The sequence below is a fragment of the Rhinatrema bivittatum genome, chromosome 6, assembly GCF_901001135.1.
Source record: "Rhinatrema bivittatum chromosome 6, aRhiBiv1.1, whole genome shotgun sequence".
Lineage (NCBI taxonomy): Eukaryota > Metazoa > Chordata > Amphibia > Gymnophiona > Rhinatrematidae > Rhinatrema > Rhinatrema bivittatum.
Genome location: NC_042620.1, coordinates 127,810,807 through 127,835,929, shown reverse-complemented (window position 1 = coordinate 127,835,929; position 25,123 = coordinate 127,810,807). Strand labels below are relative to the sequence as shown.

At 45.1% G+C, this 25,123-nt stretch overlaps 2 protein-coding genes across 2 annotated transcripts in view; one reads left to right on the top strand and one right to left on the bottom strand.

Annotated features, from left to right (window-relative positions):
* CERKL (ceramide kinase like) overlaps nucleotides 1–18,706 on the top strand; it is a 321,952-nt gene extending 303,246 nt beyond the window's left edge. Inside the window, exons 12-13 of the mRNA XM_029605918.1 lie at nucleotides 15,545–15,717; nucleotides 16,882–18,706. Coding sequence (XP_029461778.1) covers nucleotides 15,545–15,717; nucleotides 16,882–16,963 — 255 coding nt within the window. The 3' untranslated portion in view covers nucleotides 16,964–18,706. The remainder of the gene's footprint in view (nucleotides 1–15,544; nucleotides 15,718–16,881) is intronic.
* Nucleotides 18,707–21,138: 2,432 nt separating this feature from the next.
* ITGA4 (integrin subunit alpha 4) overlaps nucleotides 21,139–25,123 on the bottom strand; it is a 171,454-nt gene continuing 167,469 nt past the window's right edge. The window contains exon 28 of the mRNA XM_029605917.1: nucleotides 21,139–22,277. Coding sequence (XP_029461777.1) covers nucleotides 22,182–22,277 — 96 coding nt within the window. The 3' untranslated portion in view covers nucleotides 21,139–22,181. The remainder of the gene's footprint in view (nucleotides 22,278–25,123) is intronic.

The window sequence follows — 25,123 nt, the reverse complement described above, 5'->3', positions numbered from 1 at the left end:
GCTTGGGACAGGCAGAGGCGCTACCCTGAAGTGGTTATGTTCTGGCTGTGTAACCAGAAAGACAAATGTTTTTTGTAATCTACTCTGTGATGTCTCTGCTGGATCTTGGACTATTCGTATTATCCCAATACTGTATGGTTTTATCCTGCAGAAATGTAAGTCAAGTTGTTTTTATTCTGTTTAAATGCCTTTGAATAAACCTCTGCTTATATTTTAAACTTAGAGTTGACTTATAATCTGCAGAAAGGTCTTCTGACATTCAGAACTCCTTTCAGGCAGTTAAGATGGCCAACTAGTCGATCATAAGTTACAAAAATGTTATCTGAGTTCTACCATTTAACCATCTCAATGGCATCGTATATTTTACTTTGTTTAGTTTAAGCTTATGATCACCCTATCTCTTAGTCTATAACCCCTGCAAGTTGAGCAATAACAGAGGATTAGTTGTTAAATGCCAGCACACTAATATTTCACAGTGGAGATTGCGTCCTTGCTTTCTGCTACCTCCACTTCCGGCTGGTTCAATGTCTCTTTAGACTCCCTTCGCCCACAAAAAGACCTCCTTCGAACATGGTTGCCTCTCCCTTCCTGATCTAGGTCTTCCCCTAAAGAATCCTCATGCTTCCAGAGCCCTCCTGGCCTCCTGAAGTTTCAACTCACTATCATTCCTCTCCTTAAAATTTTCACTGTTAGATGGAGGTGGTCTCTTCTTAAAAAATGTTTCTTTTCATTTCCTCATCCAGTAGAATGTCAAATCCATTTCTCTTTGTGATGATATGGAGTTTTAACATTTTAAAACTTCTGATCTCTCTTGCTCTGCTACTTTTGTCCATCTTGTCTAATGGATACATTTGCTTTTACTCTTGTTCTGCTCAGTATGTCCACAAGTTTTATCATTCCAATGCTTCATGTTGCCCCTGTCCTCGTCTATAACAATTTTCCATTCATAAAATTCTGTGCAAAACAGTATTATTGCCATCTGAGTCTATACTCTCTGCAGTGGTGGAGAAATAAAACACTGGGCTTCTTACCCTCTACTTATTTAAAGACTGATGGGGATGGAGGACCATTTATAGGTTTTATGGTTGCTTGCTTCCCGACACCAGTGTTGCGCAGGAGGTGGACCCTTGGGCCGAGGTGGAGTTGACACTACCCGTAGGAGAGGTCCTACGGGTCCCCACCGTCGGCAGGCGGAGTGGGCTGACTGACGGAGGCCGGCTGGAGCTTCGCCAATACCAGCCCTCATTCCCCGCGGGTTGAGCCTTTGGGCACCGGGGCCGGCTGGAGTTAGGTGGGCCTCCGTGCGTAGTCGTCGATGAGAAGATGGAGAGGTCAGCCCAGGGACAGCAACAGCAGAACTGAAGAGTCTGTACTGGGCGAGGTGGAATCCCAGATACCCGGGCGCCAATAGGAACAAGAGTCAGACAGGGATGCCCGAGCAAGAGCAGGCCGAAGCCTGAAAGGCCAAGTCCAGGAATAAGGTGTCGTAGAACAGGCTGAAGTCAGGGCAGGCGGCAATCAAGGAGCAGTGGCAAGGCAAGGCTGAAGTCAAGTCCAGGAGAGAAGCAATGCCGTAGTCAGATAAAGTAGAGGTCAGGACTAGGAGTCAGATGAAGCAGAGGTCTGGACTAGGAGATGATCAGTAGCTTGGAGAGGCGAAGCAGAGGTCTGGACTAGGAGATGATCAGTAGCATGGTCAGGCGAAGCAGTGGTCGGGTCCAGGAGAAGATCAATAGCATAGTCAGGCAAAGCAGTGGTCGGGTCCAGGAGAAGATCAACAGCGTAGTCAGGCAAAGCAGTGGTCGAGTCCAGGAGATCGGTCCGTAGGGATAAGCTGGTTAGCACGAAGCACAGGAATGGAGACGATGAAAACAGGAACTCGAAGGAAACAGGAACATGAGGGAATCACCAGAAGACAACGAAGTACACGTCCAGGGTGGAGACCTGTTGCAAAGGCAACTAACAGGAGCTGAGCCCAGCTTTATATACCGGAGCTTCAATGACGTCATCATATGGGGCCACGGCTAAGTTCCTGCCGTGGGTCCTTCATAAGGAACTGAGAAGCGTGCGCGCCTAAGGAGGGGCGCGGCATGGGACGGCGACATCTCTCCACGGACCACACGGAGAGGCCCGCCGCAGAGCACAAGAGTCTGTCATGGAAGCAGGAGCTTCGGGGACAGCTCGAGGATGGAGATGGCGGCTCACAGCCGCGAGGGAAGTGGAGCCAGATGCTGGAGTAGGCAGCAGAGAGAGTAAGAGGGCCTGGCCACGGGCCTGCCGCGGCCGGCACATGCAACAACCAGCTCTCCTTTATCCTGATTTGGGACAGGCAGAGGTACTATCCTAAATTGCTTACCCTCTGATTTTATACCCATATCATGCCAGAAAGTGCTTTTTGTAATCTATACCATAATGCCGCTCCTAGAGCCTTCTTGCAGCTATACTGCACTGCTGTTTAGCCCTCAGGAACCTCTGCTTTCCCACTGCCAGGGTGCACTTCTGTCTTGAGGCAGCTATGATGGCCAACTCGCTGGTTGCAAGTCACAAAAAGGTGGTCTGGTTTCTCCCAAATGACCATCCCAGATACCATTATATATTTTTTAGTTTGCTTAACAATGTGTCAGATGGCCCCTATAGCACAGGATCCCCCATCTTATCAGGGCCATTTGGGACTAAGTGTACCATGGAGGGTCAAAGTAGCACAAACAGTAGTATGAACATTCCAAAACATCATAAGAGTTGCAAAACAACCACCCACAGTGGCAAGAACAACTCATGCCTCCAAATGAGTGATATAGAGACTCCAAGACAACTAAACAGGAGCAAAGAGTATAACAATAGAAGCATTAATACTACAAAGCAACTAAATAGAAAAAGAAAAGGGCACCAGCAAGACTTGTGATGCACCACAGAACATCTAAAGAGCAGCAAAAGGCACCAGAATTATAGCATGAGCACCACATGGTACCTACAGAGCAACAAAGGGCACCCAAAATAGTGGCATAAAAATCAGAAGATACCTACAGAGTAACAAAAGGCACCAACAATAGTGGCATGACCATCACCCATCACAAGGAGCGAAGGAACCAATATAAGTGGCATGAGCACAACAATCCACCTACAGAGTAGCAAAAGGCACCAACAGTAATGGCAAGAGCATCACAAGACATCTAAAGAGGGGCAAAGAGCACCAACAATAGTGGCATGAGAAGCATAAGACACCTAAAGAAAAACAAAGCAGCAGTGCTTGCCTCGGTACACTATCTTCTACTCCTGTTTTTTTGTGGTTTCTCTGTTGACACACTTGGAGGGGTTTTTATGGTCAGTTAGCTCCCATAGTGCAAAACACTTGGGCCACTTCGCCATTAGTGACTCATTGTGCTCATATGCAATTGTAGGTTTTATTTTATTTTTGGTCAATTGTGGTTATTTTTCACTTTGCTTTTTTGGTAGCCATTACTTTTCACACTGTTTAAGCATATTCCAGGCTATGCTAACATGTCTGCTTTTCTGTGCACCCTCCGACTTAATATAATAGGGATATTAAGTCGGAGGTCCCGAAAGGTGTAAAAAAGAAAAAAAAAATTAAATTGGGCCAGCGGCTGTCGGGCCGAAAACCGGACGCTCAATTTTGCCGGTGTCCGGTTTCCAAGCCCGTGGCTGTCAGCGGGCTCGAGAACAGACGCCGGCAAAATTGAGCGTCGGCTGTCAAACCCGCTGACAGCCACCGCTCCGGGTCAAAAGGAGGCGTTAGGGACGCGCTAGTGTCCCTAGCGCCTCCTTTTGCCCGTTTCTACCGCACCACCTCATTTACATACTACATCGCGCGCACCGGCGAGTGGCCGGTGCGCGCGCCGGGAGAGCGGACGTTCATCCGCTGTCCCGTGTTTTTACTGAATCGGCCCGATTGTGTGGTACCAGACAGGATGACCCTATCTCCCTTGCTTTTTGATTTGACAGTTGAAACATTCATTGCAGCAATTAGATAGAATCTGGGTCTCGGGTCTTCTGGCTTGGAGGTCAGCAGCAATAGATCTCTTTGTACACTAATGACATTTTGGTATATTTAACTGTGTTGCAGACTTCAGGTCCTGAACTTCTGATTTTCCTCTTGATTTGTAAGACTTTGGCTGATTATACAGTTTATGATAAATCAGAACTGTTTCCCATTGAGGCTAAATTGATGATCCCTGAATGTTTATCACTCTTTAGAGTTGTGCATGCATGTTTTAAAAACCTGGGCATTTATTTCACTAGTGATTTTAAAGATTTATTCCTCAAAAACTATTACATTTCCTGTCGTGTAGCCAGATGGACTTAGAACAAATGGGTATAGTATGCTCGTGCTAGCAGTTGGAGATGGATCTGACGTCAGCACGGGTGTATATATACCCCCACAGGAAGCGTAGCAACTTAGTAATTTCCGTCTCCAAAGCAGTTTGGAGAGCCTGCACGCTCGCTGAGCATGTTTTCCAAATCTACTTTCTACTTTCTTTTTCCTAAAACGTCTACAGCACCATCGAGCCCCGCACTCCTGTGGTGATACCCTAAGGTCCCTCCCCCAGTTGAGTTTCCCAGGGTGATTTCCGTGATCCCCCGGAGGTTTAAGTCCTCGGTCCGGTGGCCGAATCGCGGCAGGGACGTAGCCCCCGGGCGAGGTTCAGGTGAGGCATACGAGGCGCCTCAGTCCCAGCGTGGACGAGGCAGCGGGTGCATATCCTCAAACGCGGCGGTGAAGGTACTTGCCCTCTCCCCCCGCAGCTGGAGACCGCCCGGGTTCCAGCCGGGAAGCGCCGAGGATCAGGTAAGGCGTACATCTCTTACTTTTGGTCTCCGAGGAACCGAGGATCAGCGGCATGGCACGCCGTGGAGGGCGCCATTTTGTGGGCCTTGTTCAGGTATTGAGCGCCCGTGATAGGCGCATGTCTATGACTAAGCACATATTATATACATCATTGTGCGTATATTGCTAACCGGTTACTGCTGAGTGCATATTGAATACCATTGAGCGTGTATTGCTAACCGCATATTGCTGAGCGCATACTGAATACTATTGAGCGGGTATTGCTGACCGTTTATTGCTGAGGGCATATTGCATACCATGGAGCGTGTATTGCTTCCCGCATATTGCTGAGAGCATATTGAATACTATTGAGCGCGGGTATTGCTGACCGCTTATTGCTGAGAGCATATTGAGTATCATTGAGCGTATATTGCTGCCCACATATTATTGTGCGCCTGTTATATTAAGCATATATTGCTGCCGCTTATTATTGTGCGCCTGTTATACTAAGCGTATATTGCTGCCGCATATCATTGTGCGCCCATTGTATTAAGCGTATATTGCTGCCACATATTATTGTGCGCCCATTGTATTAAGTGTATATTGCTGCTGCGTATCATTAAGCGCATACTTTTCAATGGAACAGAATGCCTCAGCGTCTTCAGCAGGGGTGCCTCCTGCCTCCGGCATTGAAGCCCTCGGCCTCTGCTCCGCATGCCAGCTTCGAGCCACGCACAGTGAAGAGCCAGACTCCCTTTGTGCCCAATGTGAGGAGGCCGTGGGACACTCGGGCCAGGACCCGTCTCAGCCACGATTTGCTGACAGTTCCCCAGGGGCTACCCCGGATTTAGCGGGCAGTCTCGACCAATCGGGAATCCCGGGGGATCTTGTACCCCAGCGATTAGAGACCACTTCAATTTCCTGGGTGGATCTCTTTAAGGGGATTCATGCCTTTGTACAGATGCAAACGGCTTCCCATCCAGGCCCTGCGGTTCCTGCTGTTCCTGCTGTGGCTGCGACTGCGGTGGCTGCTGCGGTTGCGGCTCCAGCGGATCCTGTTCCTGGACCCTCACGCCCTTATCGTGAGCGGGATCTCCCGCCGCTAGATAGTCCGGATCAGTCGGACCAGGAGGTTTCACCGGATGAGTCCGAACTCCCGGACGAAGGGGAACTTCCCTCAGGGATTGAGCCTTATAGAACCATGAGGCGGTTCTTCCCTAAGGAGGATCTCTCGGACCTGGTGTCTCAGTGCCTGGCGGAGTTGGATATTACAGGTCCCAGCGCTACGATACCCACCGCGCAGAACCCCCTACTGGAAGGTCTTCGTCCTACAGCCCGCCATTTTCCATTCTTGCAAGCAGCACAACAACTGATAGATTTAGAATGGGCTGCACCAGCGGCCGCATTCAAAGGGGTTCGGGCCCTAACGGGCATGTACCCACTGGCTCCGGCTATCCAGGAGCTGCTGGCGTGCCCTCAGGTGGACGCCTTGATTAGCGCTGTGGTCAAGCGCACTACCATTCCAGTTGAAGGGGGGGCGGCCCTCAAGGAGCCTCAAGACCGGTGACTGGACGCCATTCTGAAACAGACTTTTGAGGTGGCAGCTCTCTCTTTGCGGATCGCAACCTGCTGCACAGTGGTGACGCGTTCCTGTTTGTCACAGGTCAGGAACAACGCTCCAGCAGCAGACATGGAGTCAGCTCTCTCGTTCCTCACGAATGCTGCATCAGACCTAGTCCGGACAACAGCCAAGGGGATCTCATCCTCCGTAGCCGCCAGGAGGCAGCTCTGGATCCGGAAATGGTCAGCCGATGCGCCTTCAAAGACACGCCTCACCAGATTGCCCTTTAAAGGCTCTTTCCTGTTCGGCAGCGACCTGGATAAACTGGCCAGCACATAGGGCGCCTCTCCCGTACCTCGACTTCCAGAAGATCGGTTCAGAAGGAACCAGCGCGCCTTTCCAAGGCCCTCCAGGGGTAGAAGCGCCCAGCGCTTCATTCCCTACAGGAGTCGTTACCAGGCACCTCGTCCTCTGGCCAGGAACCAGTCCTTTCGGACCAAGCAGCGCAAGAGGGGAGCAGGCCCGGACTCAGGCCCCGGCCGCGCCTCACAATGAGAATCCGCCGATTCATCTGGGGGACGGAGCCATAGGGGGCAGGTTAACCCTCTTCTACCCCAGATGGGTCGAGATTACGTCGGACCAGTGGGTCCTCGCCATCATCCGAGAGGGGTATTATCTGGACTTTCATCACCTCCCTCCGGACAAGTTTGTGGAATCTTCCTGTCCCACACACAAGAAGGCAGCATTGGAAGCTACCCTGGCGAGGCTCCTGTCCTTGAAAGCCATCATCCCAGTACCTGCCTGGGAAGTGAATTCTGGGCACTATTCCATTTATTTCATGGTACCCAAGAAAGGGGGCACCTTTCGGCCCGTACTGGACCTCAAGTCGGTCAATCGATACTTACGGGTCCCGAGGTTTCACATGGAAACTCTGCGTTCCGTCAAGACCGCAGTACAGCCAGGGGAATTCCTCACGGCTTTAGACCTGTCAGAAGCCTACCTGCATATCCCGATCCATCCGGATCATCAGCGCTACCTACGCTTCAAGGTTCTAGGACTCCACTTCCAATTTCGGGCTCTGCCCTTCGGGTTGGCCACGTCACCGCGGACCTTCACCAAGGTGGCCGTAGTGGTGGCAGCGGCACTCAGACGGGAAGGAATTCTGGTCCATCCCTACCTAGACGATTGGCTGATCAGGGCGAAATCACGAGAGGAGAGCCATCGGACAACCGACAGAGTGATCGCCCTTCTGGAAAGCTTGGGCTGGGTAATCAATCTCAGCAAGAGTTGCCTACAGCCTTCCCAGTCACTGGAATACCTGGGAGTACAGTTCGACACCCAGGCAGACACAGTCAGTCTCACTACCAAGAGAAGGTTAAAACTTCAGATGCGTATCCGGTACTTGATGGGAGCCAGTCGGTCCATAGCTTGGGATTATCTGCAGGTTCTCGGCCTCATGGCATCCACACTGGAAGTAGTACCTTGGGCAAGGGCTCATATGAGGCCGTTACAACACTCCCTGCTCTCGCGCTGGAGTCCCCGCTTCCGGAACTACTCCGTGTATCTACCTCTACCAGCCAGAGTGCGGACCCAGTTACGGTGGTGGTTGCAACCCAACCACATGAGCAGGGGATCGAAGATGTCCTCCCCCACGTGGACTCTGCTCACCACGGATGCCAGCCTGAGCAGCTGGGGAGCACACTGCGAAGAACTCAAGGGCGGTGGAACAGAGAAGAGCCAGCATGGAACATCAACCGCCTAGAGGCCCGGGCAGTCCGATTGGCATGCCTACGATTTGCTCACAGACTGAAGAACAGAGCAGTCAGAGTGATGTCCGACAACGCCACCACAGTGGCATACGTCAACCGTCAGGGCGGAACCAGAAGCCAACAGGTATCTCTGGAGATAGCCCCGCTGATGGCTTGGGCAGAGGCGAATCTTCAGGATATCTCCGCCGTCCACATTGCCAGGAAGGACAACACCGCGGCAGACTTCCTCAGCAGAGAAAGCCTAGATCCGGGAGAGTGGCAGCTGTCACCCACAGCCTTCCAGATGATTGTGGATCACTGGGGGATTCCGGACATGGATTTACTGGCGGACAAGTCCAATGCTCAAGTACCCAGATACTTCAGCCGCAAGCGCAACCCGTTCTCACATGGAATCGATGCCCTGGTTCAGCCGTGGCCTCCAGGGACTCTGCTATACGCCTTTCCTCCGTGGCCTCTGCTGGGCGCCATCATGCACAAGATTCAGAAACACCGGGGCCTAGTTCTTCTGGTGGCACCAGACTGGCCAAGAAGACCCTGGTACGCGGACATGAGAAGACTATTGGCAGGGGAGCCTCTTCCCCTGCCTCCTCTCCGGGACCTTCTACATCAAGGTCCCATCCTTCACGAGGATCCAGCTCAATTCTCTCTTACGGACTGGCCATTGAGAGGGCTAGACTGAAGAAAAGGGGTTACTCGGAGCCCGTGATAGATACACTCCTCCGAGCTCGCAAGTTTTCCACATCCCTCACCTACGTAAGGATCTGGAGAGTATTTGAAGCCTGGTGCGACACTCATGGCACCAATCCACATGCGACCACAATCCCTATTGTGTTGGATTTCCTGCAAGATGGACTTCAGAAGGGTCTCTCCCTCAGCTCCATCAAGGTTCAGGTGGCTGCGCTGTCTTGCTACGGTCCCAGGAGGGATGGCAAGACCATTGCCAAGCACCCAGATGTTTCTCGCTTCCTGAAAGGAGTCAAGCATATTCGTCCGCCACTGAAGTGGCCTGTGCCCTTATGGAACCTCAACCTCGTTTTGGATTTCCTCGCGGGATCCACCTTCAGACCCCTTCGGGGCCTGTCTCTCCGTTCTCTCACTTTGAAGATGGTATTCTTGCTGGCTGTATGTTCAGCACGCCGCATCTGAGCTACAAGCACTGTCCTGCCGTGATCCATTTCTCAGAATCACTCCTGAGGCTATCCATCTTCAGACGGTTCCCTCCTTTCTACCTAAAGTGGTTTCACGGCATGTGACTGCCTTGAGCGCCGAAATCGCACGGGCATTCATTCACTGCCGGCGGGGGCCGTGCATTCATCCAGGCAGAGGGAGCCGGAGGTCGTTTTCGCCGCCGGCTCCCTCTGCCTGGATGAATGCACGCCCACCCGGCCGCCTTGAGCACCGAAATCGGGAGGAGAGGAGAAGGGAGAACGGACTACCATAGCAGGCCCGAGCCTTGCTACTTTTTCGGTGTTTTTTTTTTTTTTGCTTCGGGAGGAGGGGACAGGACTGGGGCTGCACCGGAGACCGGACGGGGCCTTGAGCGCCGAAATCGGGAGGAGAGGAGAAGGGAGTAGGGACTACCGTAGCAGGCCCGAGCCTTGCTACTTTTTCGGGTTTTTGGGTTTTTTTTGCTTCGGGAGGAGGGGACAGGACTGGGGCTGCACCGGAGACCGGACGGGCCAGGGCAGGTAAGCAATGTTTTTACACTTTTTTTACACCATTTTTTACACTTTATTCCCGTTTTAATTTTCGAACACCAGACTAACACCAAGTAGAGGGTAGGCGGTAAACTAACACGTTAAGGCCACGGCAAAATAGCGGGTTACAAAGGAGATAATCTGAGCGCGCGTCACAGTATCGGAGGGGAATAGCTAATTCCTTCATTATCCAGCTAATTCGTTCATTTACATATCATATACATGCTGCATGCGGAAAGGGTTATGCGTCTGTTTTAAGAAGCGCTAAGGATGCGTGAAACTGGAGACTGTATCACTGGATCGCCTTACGCGTCCGAATTGTGCGCTCCCAGCACGTTACAGACGGGAAATCTTCAACCGCACGTTACAGTATCGACCTGATAGTTTGGCTTCAAGTCAGTTCCATGGCTGTCAATGGAAAGAGAACAGATAGGTGTGGTCAATTTGGACATTTGCCTTTTCTTCCACTTGACTCTCCTATTCGCCGCCTGGCAAATCTGGATAGTCCAATGTGCATACCCTTCAAATTTGGTCTCAGATAATTAGAGTCTTGGGGTTGGATCGAGAAGCTGTACCTCCCATCAAGCCAGAACCCACCTATTTCAGGTCATAATTTTTCCTTTACTTTTAAACAGTGGGAAGCCAAGGGCTTGGTATTTGTATATAGGCTTTGGAAGAAGAATGGGTTCCAAATCTTTCAAAGTCTGCAACAGAAATGTGATTTAGATAATTGCTCCCATGCTAACTATTTACAATTATGACAGGCCTTAGCAGGCCTGGTTGATTTGCATGAATCACTGCATTCTGACTGGTATAGAAGACTACTTAAGTGACATCGTCAGCTAAGGGTATCATGGTTATTTATTAGGGGGTACATAACAGTAAATATGGAAAGGAGATGTCTCAGAGTTTAATAGATGTTTGGAATGCTGATTTGGGATCCTCCTTTATTGCAAAGGTCTGGAAGAGGCTTTGGACTACTGCACATCACATCTCAATAGGTGCTAGGTGGGTCAATGCTAAGGTTGTTACACAGGACATATAATTCCACCTTTAACTCAAAGATCTCTCCGGAGGGGTATGGTGAAGTAGGTACTTACATGCACATATGTTGGTAATTCTGGTCTCAAGTAACACAAGAGATTGTGGACATTTTGGATCTTCCTGTACATATTATGCCATTTTTAGGGCTTTTGGGTATATGTGAGAACGTGCTAGTTCTCCTCAGGCACAAACTGCTAGTTAATCAACTTCTTTTAGTGGACTGATTTACCATTTCTACTTTTTGGAAATTCAGTTCCAGCATAGAGTACTAGCATACCCAAGTGCATGACATACTGATAACTGCTGTATGATAGTAAGAGAGAATGGTTTAAATATAATCAAGTGTGGGGACTTTATCTTAAGTTTTATGGTTCTTCCTAAACTTTGTCTGCATGTAGCTTTAGTCTGAGGCATATTATTTCCTTTTTCTACTAGGTGTGAGTTAGCCGTACATTGTTCTTTTGCTTGATATTTCTGATTTGTTTTCATTGTCGCCATGCCTTGTTGAATTGTACATGTATAATTTTGCTATTTTATTTTATTTATTTTTATTTATTTAAAAGTTTTTATATACCGCAAAACAGTCAGGGGATGACCATCTAAGCCATATGCCATAAAAAGTTTATAAATAATGAATTATAAGAAAAAATAAAAAATGCAGTTATAAAAAACAAATGCTAGCCAGTGGATTTTTCCCTCCCTCCTGCTGTAAAAGAAAGTGCCAATCATGGAACCCCCAGCCCTCCTCCCTATACTCACAGTATTAAAAAAATAATAATAATAAAAATTCCTCAGATCAGTCTTGATTCACTACCTTTCCTCCTTACTCTCATGCTGTCAACCCCCCCCCCCCCCCACTATTCCCTGATCCCCCTCTCCACACTCAAGTTGTCAAAATAACAGAGGATTCTTCCCTCCTTCTAGCTGTAAAAAGAAAAACATGCCTTCAGGGCTTAAGTAAAAGCTGTCTGTCCCTGTGAGGCAGGCAGAAGAAGCCTACCATGATGGAAGTAGGATCGGCTACTGGCATCAGAATGGCCCCTCTCCCCAAGTTGACTCACAAATTCAGGTCTCAAAGAACATAGCAGCAAGGGGAAAGTGGACAAGGGAAAATACAGGCAGTGCTGGCAGAAACAGTTCAAGCACCTCCAAGGCTGAAGCAAAAGCTGTCTGTATCACTCTGGAGCAGACAAAAGAGGCCCTCTGAGCCGGAAATGGCATCAGCTGCTAGCATACAGTGTGCATACTGCTAGTATGTGCGTATATTCTACTATATGCATAAGACCAAGAATATGAAGATGAGGTAAGATTAAAATGGAGGAACATATGTAGGAAGTAAGAGTGTTAGGCTGCTTATGTAGGATGCATGGTTTGGTGAAGCATTTTTAAAGAGATGAGAGCTGCGATCTTCTCTGTAGAGATTGAAGCTGTCCCTTTAAATGTTGCTTTTGGTATAAGAAAGTGTAGACAATGTATTTTTTAACAAAAGAAGGTTCCGTCAGTTTTAACTTGACATGTGATACAGTAAACCTGCACAACTTATTTTAGCTAAGTTCTCCAATTTGTCTATGAGAAGAAAATGTGCCAGAATTGTTCCCTTAAATTATACTGGGAGTTGCACGAGTACAGCAAAACACTTTGGGGCGGATTTTACGAGCCCTGCTCGCCGGTGAGCCTATTTTACATAGGCCTACCGGCGCGCACAGAGCCCCGGGACTCGCGTAAGTCCCGGGGTTTTCGGAGGGGGGCGTGTCGGGGGCGTGTCGGGGCGTGTCGGGGGCGGGCCGAGCGCCGTGCCGTTTTCGGGGCGTGTCGGCAGCGTTTTGGGGGCGGGCCCGGGGGCGTGGTTACGGCCCGGGGCGGTCAGGGGGCTTGGCCGCGCCCTCCGTACCCACCCCCAGGTCGCGTCCCGGCGCGCTAGGGGCCCGCTGGCGCGCGGGGATTTACGTCTCCCTTCGGGAGGCGTAAATCCCCCGACAAAGGTAAGGGGGGGGTTTAGACAGGGCCGGGGGGGTGGGTTAGGTAGAGGAAGGGAGGGAAGGGGAGGGGAGGGCATTAGAGGATTCCCTCCAAGGCCGCTCCGATTTCGGAGCGGCCTTGGAGGGAACGGGGGTAGGCTGCGCGGCTCGGCGCGCGCCGACTATACGTAATCGATAGCCTTGCGCGCGCCGATCCAGGATTTTAGCGGATACGCGTGACTACGCGCGTATCTACTAAAATCCCGCGTACTTTTGCTTGCGCCTGATGCGCCAGCAAAAGTACACGAACGCGCCGTGTTTGAAAATCTACCCCTTTCTGTAGGAACACCTGCTCTAGATAGAAATCCATAATGAAACCTCATTTAGAATACTGTGAATAGATCTGGAGACTGCATCCTCAAAAGTATATAAATCAGTTAGAGTTGGTCCTGTGGCTGGCTACTAAAATGATCAGTGGTCTTCATTCTAAAGCATAAAGAGCTAAACATGTATATCCTAGAGGAAAGGTGGGATGGGGAGATATGATAGAGACTTTTAAATTCCTCCAAGGTTTCCATGGGCCTCTTTCAAAGGAAAGGAGGCTCTAGAATAAGGGGTCATGAGATGAATGCAAAAGCAGGTTGACTCAGGAGTAATCTAAGGAGATATTTCTTTAAGAGAAGATAGTAGAACATGGAGCAACCTCACCATGGAGGTTGTGGAGACCAGGACAAAATTTGAATTCAAGAAAGCATGGGATAAATGGAGGATCTCTGAGGGAGTGGTAGGATTTGTAGAGCTTAATAGTTGGTGTGGATGGGTGGAGTAGATAGGCTATGTGTTGTTTATTTCTTTTTATGTATCAATTTCAGTGATAACGCAAGCACAAACTTGTTACAGCAATCCAAGCACTAGCATCAAAAAGAAGAAAAATCAGATATCATGGAGTATGAGCCCTTCAGCTGTGGTGGAATTGGTACTGCCTGGCTAGCGAACCAGCTAGGCCCCCACTGACAGGAGGCAGACTCGCTCAGACTGGAACTGAAGCTAGGCTTCACCTTTACCAGCTTCTTCCCCACAAGTTGCACTTTTAGGTTCTGCAGCTGACAGAACTTAGGCAAGGGTGTCATGGAGAGTGGTCAGGCAGAGACGGTAACCAGGTCAAGGTCAGGGCAGGAAGAGGTCAAGCAACATCGGTATCTAGGCAATGGTCATGGCAGGTGGAGATCAGGCAGTGTCGGTTTCCAGGTAATGATCAAGGAAGACAGAGATCAGACAGCATCGATATCCAGGCAATGGTCAGGACAGGTGGAGGTCAGATACAGACAATGTCTGTATCTAAGGCAGAGGTCAAGATCCAAGAGGCAGTCAGGGAACAAAAGGAGTTTGAGAATGAGGACAGAGAGAGAGAGAGCAGGTCAGGAGCAAGGCAAGGCAGGACTGGAACAAGACAGGCAGAGAAGGACTGGAGCAGAGGCAAGGCAGGCAGGAATAGGAACAAAGAGGCAACATGCACTGCAGGCAGCTAGGCACAGCAGGAAGACCTTTGCTGAGGCACTGGCTGGACTGCAGTTGGGGTTTAAATACTTCACCACACTGATGTCATCAAGGGGTGCCATTCCTGATGTTCCCACAGTGGAGCCTTCTTAACTCAGCCAGAAGCACGCGTGCACAGATCTAGGGGGCAGCATCTGGAGGTGCTGGCATCGGAGGGAAGCAATGGCTGTGTCCCTAGCGCAGGACAAGCTTTGTGGCTTCTTGGGGTGAGTGAGGCTGGTCATCGGGCCATCCCATGACTGGCCGAACATTATATAAGAAAACAAGAAAATACAATAATAATTGCTTTTAGGAGACTAACAATCAAGGAAGATCCAATTTATAATCCAAGCATGGCCAAGTGGTCTTTTTCTGCTATCATGTTTCTATGTAAATCAGTTTTGGTTAGAGGGCTCAAGGAAGTAAATAAAAATGGTGAAAATATGAGGGTGAACAAACCTTTGTGGACAAGTCCATGGGCAGAACAGAGGGCATTAATAGAACATCCTGAATGCCCCAAATATCTTTTTATGAGTTGTGCTTAATAATATTTAACCACTCCAACTTTACTAAATAGCCCTTTTTATAGCAATTACATTCACCAGAACTGGAATATCCCCAGATATTTTCACTCCAGAGCTCTAAAAAAAAAAAAAAAAAAAAACTAGAGCTGAAGTAATCCCAAGGCTAGAGCTGTTGGAAGGGGTGCATGAAATGAGTGCCCACCTGGGATGCCAGCACACCATACCTCTGTCCTCACTGTAGTGTTGGAAATCAACTCCTGCATACCCGCTCCCATGCAGCTGCATCATCAAATGGGGAACTCTCCCCCACAAACACGCAAGGTGCCTGGCCATGGGCTTGCCCTTAGCTTTCAGATATTTATCCAAATTTTGTGCCAAAGCATATGTCGTAATGCAGTATAATTTGACTGTGTTTAAGAACATTTTATATACAGGTAGTCAGCCAGCATAGATATGTTTTACATGTGTTTCTATTACTGTTTTCAACCACTTCAAACCTATGGCAATTTTAGAATTTCCTCAAAACATTAGTTTGTTTATTTTTATTCAGATTGGTTCATGGGAATTTAGATCCTTGGTTTTAATGCTTATAGGATGTCCACGCTTGATCGTATGATGATGTCTGACAAATCCAAACATTTTATAAAAGTCTTCACTCTTTGTCTGGTTTAGTTTAATTTTCCCTTTGTTGAGACCTATACTGTTAAAGAAGTAAAAGTACGTCAGAGAATTAGAAGCGGATCCACTGATAAGTTCGATGAATGTGTGAATTCCCCCATAGAGGAGACATACCCGTGGAATGTTGATGGTGATTTAATGGAACTAGCATCAGAAGTTCATATTAGGTGAGTGGTAATCACTTGAAATTACAGTTCTATATGAGTGCACATTATTGATCATAATTTACAGTGACGGTGATTATGTGCTACAATAATTTAATGTGAAATGTTAGCTATAGGAGAGCTATACATTAATTCAGCCAGTAATCTCTATTTTGTATTGTACTACATAATTTCAAAATGTTCATGAAAATAAAACTAATAAAACAATGGAATCAAAGAATTTTATATTTTCCAGTTATATTTTCTAAACCACATGTGCATTAAATATACTATGCCCAGAAACTGTCATTTATTAATTTATTATTAGTCTGACACCATTATTAATAATGGTGACAGATGATGCCCCACTATTAACAATGTGACACATGAATGGAAAATCTTGACCTAATTGTCTTGGGTGAATGATTTACACTTTGTCCTGGACATTTTCTCTTTCTCCTTTGGGGTTTCAGTTCATTCTGAACCAGCTTTGGCTGGGGCTCTGGCACCAAGAGCCTTCATTCATAGCTTCCCCATTTAAACCCTCTACCATTTCCATCTAGCCTAGCCATTACAGTAGCAGTCCTCGACCATAGACTGCTTCCCCTAGAAGCTGCTCTGTGTACACCGTGAGTGTTACCATTATGTGGTGGCTGGGATTCCTCAGAGCCACCACCCTCAGTACATTGTACAAGAATGGAAAATAGCTTAAAATAATTTAAGCTAAGTTTTATATCCTGTTTAGTCTGTCCTTGTGCAATCAAGAAAAACATCATATTATCTTTGGTAATATCTGGAATAGTCTATTTAGTCACTGAATCAATGATCCATCGCTAAAACATTTACCACCAATATATTATTATTCTGCAACCTTTTGACAATAAGGTTTATCATCCTTGAATTTTATGCAGTGGTAGATCCCATGAACAAATAACCTCTTTCAGTTTAGAGTATGAGTTTTATAGTCCTTACCCTAGAAAACAAGGGTTGCCTTTCTCATCTTTGCTCTTCTCCAGGATAACATCTGCCTTTCATAGCCAAAGCATTTATCACTTTTCTGCTTTCACATATTCAGAACATGTTTCAAAATAAGGCATGTAAACTAGAAATACAATTATTTCCATTGCATGGCATTAAAAACATTCTTATATAAAATTGTTTTAATTTCACTTTTTATTCCTTTTGTAGAGTACACCCTCAACTTATTAACCTATATGGATGGAACATTGAAGAACTGGATGAATCAAAAGCAAACTGTAGTTGCCTATAGTACATGTCTAGGGAAAAAGCATCCCAAAAATAGAGACTATCAGCTTCATAGGATCTTTTTTATTTTCATGAAGTGAAATATATAATCATAGTAATTATGAGTTAAAAGACTCATTGAAATGAAGACATACTTCATCCTCTAAATTTTATAAAGAATTTTATAATATAAAAATTCACATATTAAACTTTTACATTATAGCAAAGATCAGATAGTTTTACCCTATACAAAGTACAAAATAATGAAATGATAGATTTTAAGAAGTGCAGTATCTTTTAAACAAAATTTGTGCTTACCAGAATTTTAATTACAATTTCAAGTTATGTAAATGTAAACAAATATTTTTTACAACCCAGTATCAAGAATTATGTAGTTTCTATTTTTGTTTTATGAGTACATGTTTACAAAATGTTTGCTTTAAAAGATTTGTAATACCTTCAGTTTATACTAACTTAGGAAATTAGTTCGTTATCAACAAAAGCAGCATTTATTTCAACAATTTTTGAATAAACATATTGCAAGTATTCCCATGAAACAAAATAGACATTTACAAATATATTCCAGAGATCTTATATACAGAATTTTAACATCTTTTTTACATCATTATTACAGTCTTGTGCTGTTTAATACAATCCATTGTTATTTCTAGTAAGGCAAAATATAGCAAAAGTGGTGTACTGAGTTTTAATCAAAAGGCTAAGTTAATGTCTGATCATGATTATAATGATAGTGTATTATTTAGCTCTTTTGTTCAGAGTATATTACATACCAAATACGCAGTTATTATTTCACAATTACATTGATACTCATTTAATCTTGTTTAGGAGGAAGGAAGACAGGATCTATCATACCAGGATGTGAAGCTGTGATTTAGAGATGTGGTCCTCAACCCAGTTCCCAAGAGCAACAGTGAATCTATAGGTAAAACTGGCAGAATAAATAAGCCAGTTCACCTTTAACTGCCATCATTTGCTATGAGTCAATTTTCAAAGGGTTTAGGTGCATAACTTTAGAAGTTAGGTACCTAAATTGGCTCTTCTATAAATATGCTAGGGCAGAGTTCATAAATTTAGGTACCTAAAAAGTGGGTGGCCACAGGAGTAGAGTTAGGGCAGGAAAATTGTTAGTAGTGAAAATCAGTGATAAGCTCCTAACACTTAGACCTAGATTCATCAAGCCGCAATGTGTTTTTGCAGGAGACGTACCACTATTGCAGGGGGGGGGGTGTCACTGCGATAATTGGGTCCCTCTCCAGAAAATAACATTGTGGTGAGCGGCTGTTTAATGTAATGGCGGCCCAAACCTTATGGGATCACCATCAAGGCCATTGGCTCCAAACAAAAAGGATCGTGGCCAAATGGAGAGGTTGAGCAGGGATCAGTTCTGACCCCCATTTCAACCCAGGACTGCCGGTCGAGGTAGCCCCAACTCCCCCAAAATAGAAAAAAAAATTTAAATTATGCAGGTGGTAGCAGCCCCTCAAAGTCCAAACCTGCCCCTGGCCCCCCGAAGTACTCAAGCACACTCCCCACCCTCCAGAACCCCCAACGTGACTTAACCCCACCCCCTGGCCCCACTGAAGTACCTTAATCCCCACCCCAGCCCCCCAAAAGTACCTTAGTCACACCCCCATGTCACTACGGCAAGGTCAGTCCATTTTCCATTTTGGAAAATGGTGCCGACTGAGATGGGTGCAAGGTGCACCTGTCCCTAGTGTGGGATCCATTTTAAGGTAAGGGGGGCTCTGGAGGAGGTGGTGGGGGATGCTGTGCCTTTTTGTGGGGGTGGGGGGGTCATGGAGTTGTCACGATGGGCCTGGGGTGTGCTTAAGGTTCTTCAGGAAGGCTAGGGGTGAAGGTTAAGTCATGTCAGGGGGGCGGGGGTTGGGGGGTTAAGGTACATTGGGGGGGAACTGCAAGGCAGGGGTGTGTGCTTACATTACTTCGGGAGTGATTTGGATCTGGGGTTGAAGTTAAGTCATGTCAGGGGGACCAGGGGGTGAGGGTTAAGCTACGTTGGGAGCTAGGGGGTGCTTAGGGTACTCCAGGCAGGTCAGGGGTTGGGAGTGTGCTTAAGTCACTTTGGGAGAGTATGTTTAAGGTACTTTGGGGAGCTGGGGATGGGGTGCTTGGACTTGGAGGCGGGCACTGCTGCTGCAAGCATAATTTAAACTTTATTTTCTGCTTTGGGGGATGCGGCTCCAGGTTGAAATGGGGTCAGCACTGATCCCGCTCAGTGTCCCAATTTTGCCATTGGTTTGTTTTTTTTTGGCCACTTTAAATCAGCAGCAGGAGCCTCGGGACCCATGTTAGGGTCCCAGGCCTCCTGCCGCACATCCAACACTTAACGAGGAGGTATTGTTTAGCATGGCTGACCATCTTCTCAATCGGCCTTGATGAAAATATGTGCTTCAAATTAACTAGTAATGACCTTCTTTGCGTGAATTTGAATTATTCATGCATGCAAATCACACGCAAATCACACATGAAGGTCATTGTAATAGGGGAGGTTATCTAGGTGGGGAGATGCAAGATATCACGCATATGATATGATATCCATGATATAATGTGCGTTAGACCTAACATGGCTTGATGATGAATGATTCGGGCTCCTAAATTCAGACAAATGAATAACAGACCAGAATTTAGGTGAATTTTCAGCTGAAAACTTTGCTGCCTAAATTTGACTAAAAATATTTTCCTAGTTTAGATATCTAACTTTGGTGCCTTAGGAGTTCAGTTTTTTTAAAATATTCGCCACTGTGTTACAATGTTATATATTTTCCTTCACTACAAGCAAATAGTATCAAATATATCTCATCCATTTTGTTTCTGAATATCCTGTAAATCCAACTGGCCAGATACTCCTTGAGAACTGGATTGAGCATCACTGATTTTGAGGCTTACCCAAATGGTAATGCCATATACTTAGGGAACTTTGTTTTCAGTTTTATTTTTCTTGGAAATGTATCAGTGTTAATATAGCAAACAATAATGTGAGTTAAATCAGTGGAAAAAATTATTCATGTTTCCCCATTTTTGTTCTTTATAATAAACACATACATTTTCTGGAAAAAAAATTAAAACTGAAACTGTAGGTTTCTACATATATTTAGACATCTGAGCTATTCTATCAGCCTCAATATCATCTGACGCAGAAGGGTCTGTATAGTTCAGGAGAAATGGCAAAAGGTTAGGGAGCCTTTCACTGGTAGTTCAACTCTAATTCAGACTGTTATGGACATAAGTGGATGGCTTAGATGAAATGCAATGCTGATTTCAATTAATTTTTCAGTGAACAGGTCCCCACATCACTAAAACCACTCACACAATATGGCCACCATTGTTGGCAGTCTCAATAGAGAGATGAAAGACAGCAGAGACATGGAGATGAATTACACTTTCACCCTTAGAGATGGTTTCTCCAGGGCAGAGCTATAACATAACAACTGCATAGGATTGTCTATTCTAGGGATAAGTGGAAGAGTTCTGATTTCAGTGCTATCATTGTAACCCCTTTCTCAGGCACTAAATACATTTGAAAAAAATATATAAATTCAAAAAAGCAACAGGCTTATATGTCCATTTCAGGCCTTTAAATTGGAATTATGTTTGAATAAAAATAATTTATTATTTAAATCTTAGAATCACAATGGAATTTTTGCAATGCAAGGTACACAGTATTTTTCCATTAAACAAAACAAAAAGAAAATGCTCAATTAAGAACAATTTTGCATACCTTCAGAAGCACTACGTTTGCTCTATTTATTAAAATCTCAAAATAGTTCTGCTTTAAATTTATTAAAATGTACTTATGTATAACTCAAATATCAAACCATGTCCAGCTTCAGATATCTGATCTGTGCATGCATACTAACGTTACAGTTTAGATAACCAAATCTATGCAGTTGAACAAATAGCAAATCTATTTGTGTCTGTGCTCACTGCAACTTTTTTTTCTACTGTGAAACTTTTACCAACAAATATTTATTCACTATGGGGGTCATTTTCTATCCCAATCGCACGCGAAAAGGGACTTTTCGCGTGCGATAGCTAGATAGGGGCGGAGTCGGGGCGGCGTTGGGGTGGACGCCGCGGAAACTTCACTGGCGGCGAAAAGGTAAGACCCTTATCGCCGCCAGTAGCACGCCCAATAGCGCCACCTTTCACGGTGGCGCTATTGGGTGCGAAAGCCGGCAGCGATAACACTGCAGTGGTGCGATTGCTGCCAGCTTTCGCAGGCCCGCCACCCCCCTTACCGTGCGATTCAGAAAACTTTGCGAAGATAGAAAATCCAGACCTATATTTGCAATATCAGTTTTCATTCCACTAATATCTGATATCTGATTTTCATAATGATTAACTTTCAAGATACTTATTTCTGAATATTTTCTATGCAAACTGTTACTAAAATCATGCACTTTCTATTTTTGTATGTATATTTCAGTATAAAACAGCTTTGCAGTAATGTAACATGACAATTCTATTTGATTTTAATGTGCAAAGTGTATTTTAACAATACTGATAGTGTCCTACAGTCTTTTCAAATAAAACTCCAAATGAGAAGTGAATTCTTTACTATTCCTATTATTTTTTACTACATTATTCTGTGAATTTTCTGTTATTGAAGGAAATATGTGAAGTGATCATCAAAAAGCAAAATCAAGAAAATAAAAACTAAAGGAATCTCATACTAACATCCTTGATTTGGAACTCAAGGGTTGCAAATTCAATTTCCAGCTATGACTAGAAAAATAAGTCACTGATGGTGATGATTAACTTGGCATCAGTAAGCACACAGCTCTCAAATATGTTGAGATGAGGAAATATGATGATGGAGATATTCTTCTGCAGGATGATATACATATATAGTAGTAAACAGAGCAATGTGAGCAACTAAGATGAAATATCTTGTTGCTAGAATTCCTGCTTTTCAAGTACAGAGATTGAAGTTCCATTCCTGAGATTCCAGATTCACATATGAGAGTGAGCATTGTTCAGTATGGTGGCAGTGACTGGAAATCTCACAATCTCATTTGATTTTTACTTTTATAAGACATGGACTATGTATGTATCATCTGGAAGAGGAATACAATCCAAAGTAAACTGAAAGGCTAGGCACAAATTATGCAGGATCCCTGATCTCACTTCTTCTTGTCATCAGAATTCTTCATTAATGAAGTTGACTTGAATTAATCAAATTTTTATGTGAAAAAACACCTTTAGTCTTCATCTTTGTTACTATCTACATAACGCCAGCTTTCTCTTTTGGTCACTTCCACAGCCAAAGGTTTATATGGTCTTTTAAAGAAGCCAACCTAAAAACACATGTAATTCAAAATCAGTTATGTGTAAAATATACATGTAAATATCATACTGTTTTACTGTCTTGTCTATTCTTTCTTATTTATCTTTACTTTCTATATCTTGTCCTTTTTGAGAGCAATTTTCAAAGATTTTCATGCAAGTAAACGTTTATCTGCCTAAAATTGTCTTTTGAAAATCCCCCCTCTGTTTGACAACATGCAGCTTTTTACCCATAGGTACAAGGGGCAAAGTTAGGAAGGAAGAGGGAGGGAAAATACATGCTGAAAATTCACCTTTTTTCTTGCCACGGTCTAACCTTGCTCCATGTACTTTGACATATATACTTTTCAAATATTTGTTTTTTAAAGCAGATGCAAAGCACATGGATACAGAAGTACCATATTTCTTGCAGGCCCACATTTTGAAAGGAAATCTCCCCAGAGAGTTTCTCTTTGAAAATGTGGCTAGAGAAATACCCATTGATGTGCCTAGAGAGACTGAAAATTGCCTCATTTAAATTATAGTTCTATGCTTATAAAAAAAGAAAACATGGTGTTGTGGAACTCTATGCCAGAACAAATGAGGGTTATATCTGATGCCAGTATATTTAAGAAATTCCTAAAAACCTAGCTGTAAAAGCAGGAATTTGATGAAGAATCAGGGACGCTGTTATTGATGTTCTGAATAAAAAATTGATCTAATAGCTAATCTTAGCAGTAATGACATCCACTTTTGTTTGTAAATATAATGTTAAGTGCTGTGTATGTTTTGGAAACGTAACTTTTATTATGTATGTTGTGTTGTAAACCGTTGCGATTTATGTAGAGCTAGCAGTATAGAAACATTTTAAAATAAATAAATAAATAGAAATGAACAGGATTAAGCAAGCTGGTTATTCTCTAACTAACATGAATCTCCCAGTTATCAGCTTTAAAAACCATAGAGGTCAATTTTAAAATAAGCGCGCATGTGACCAAGGATACGCTAGAATTTTTAATAGTGTGTACACTTACATACTTCTGTTTTAAAATGCACCAACTGCACATAAGTATGCTTCTAATTTTAAGAAGTTACTCAAACACAGCTAGCGCGTGTGTGTCTTCAATAAGACCATGTCAGCCTTAGAGGCATGTATGTCAGTAAAAAAATGGGGTTCTGGGCCCTTCCCCACACACACCCCTGGTCAACCCCCTTCCAAACCTTTAAAATTCATTGCAGATCCCTCAGTGACGCCGGGGCACCTCCTCACATCCAGGCTGGTTGGGGCCATTTTCAAAATGGCACCAACTTGACCTTGTCTGAAGTGCACGTGGATTTGACCCAGCCCATGAGGCCAAGGTCTGATCCTGGACCTTGCCCCAGTTGGTACCATTAAAAAGAAAATGGCACCTATCAGGCCAAGGGCACTCTGGCCCCACCAAAGGACTTGTGATTAATTTTAAAGGTTTGGGGAGGGTTGCATGGGGGGTGCAAGGGGGCCTGGAACCCCTTTTTTGGAAATGTACTACTTTGGGGGTAGGTGGAGTGGGACCCCTGAACTTCCAATGAGATTTATTGATATAGGTGAAGAGTGAGTTGGTGGCGAGTGGGGCTGCACATTTGGGATTTACATGCCTTTGGAGGGGGAAGACCCCCTGAACACTAATGATAGCTATTGACTTGGGGGCATTGCATGTGGGCAACTTGTTCTACTGTTAAACATTTGGGCAGTTGGGGCTGCCTCAAGTGGCGGCCCTGGGTTGAGCTGGGGGTCAGCCCTGAAGCCCAGCTCAACCTTTTCTCCAGCTGCGGCTATTTTTTTTTTCTGCCACTTTAAATATGAGGCAGGAGACTTGGGACCTGCTTTAGGATCCTGGGTCTCCCGCCTCATATTTACCATATTTTAAATAGGTGTTATTTTATCACAGTTGACCACTTTCTTGGTCAGCTATGATAAATTATTTACATCAAATTGCCTAGTAATGACCTTTTTTGCATGCATTTGCATTATTCATACATGCAAAGAAGGTGATCATAATAGAGGAGGGTACCAGGGTTAGAACATGGAAAATATCATGTATAGTGCCATGATAGTATATATTGTCTGATATATACTGTTTACATGTACTGCAGCTTGATGCATCTCTCAGTAAGTTTGTACCTAAGGCAATGGAGGGTAAAGTGTCTTGCCCAAGGTTACAAGGAGCAGCACTAGGATTTGAATCCTGGTTTTCATGATTTGTAGCCCATTGCTCTAACCCAGTGGTTTCCAACCCTGTCCTGGGGACCCCCAGCCAGTCAGGTTTTCAGGATATCCACATTGAATATGCATGAGAGAAAATTTGCATGCACTGCCTCCATAACATGCAAATTTTCTCTCATGCATATTCATTGTGGATATCCTGAAAACCCGACTGGCTGGGGGGGGTCCCCAGGACAGGGTTGGGAACCACTGCTCTAACCACTAGGCTACTCCTCCACCTTACGCCATGTCTTAGTGGAAAAAATATCTACTTTATACTTGATGTGTCATGAGACTGTTGGAGGGATAGCCAATCCAAGGATTTACTCAACTTTTTAAACATTTGTTGAACAAAATGAGCCTTGCATGCATTAAAAAATGAGTTCAGTCATTTTTATAGGAAAGTAATCAAAAGTTGAGGATATATTTTGAAGTAAAGATTATGGTAAGATTCAATATGATTTTTTTTTAACCCAGCTATTTTCTCCGGCTTCATTGAGCTTCCAGGCTTAATCGAAACCAGCCTGTACTGGAGATATGTTACCATGAGGCTTCACTCACAAGCTTCCAGAAGTTTTTTCCCTAGTTCTAATCATTTTCCCATTTCTTGTCTAGCTCAGTCAATGGAGCAACTCT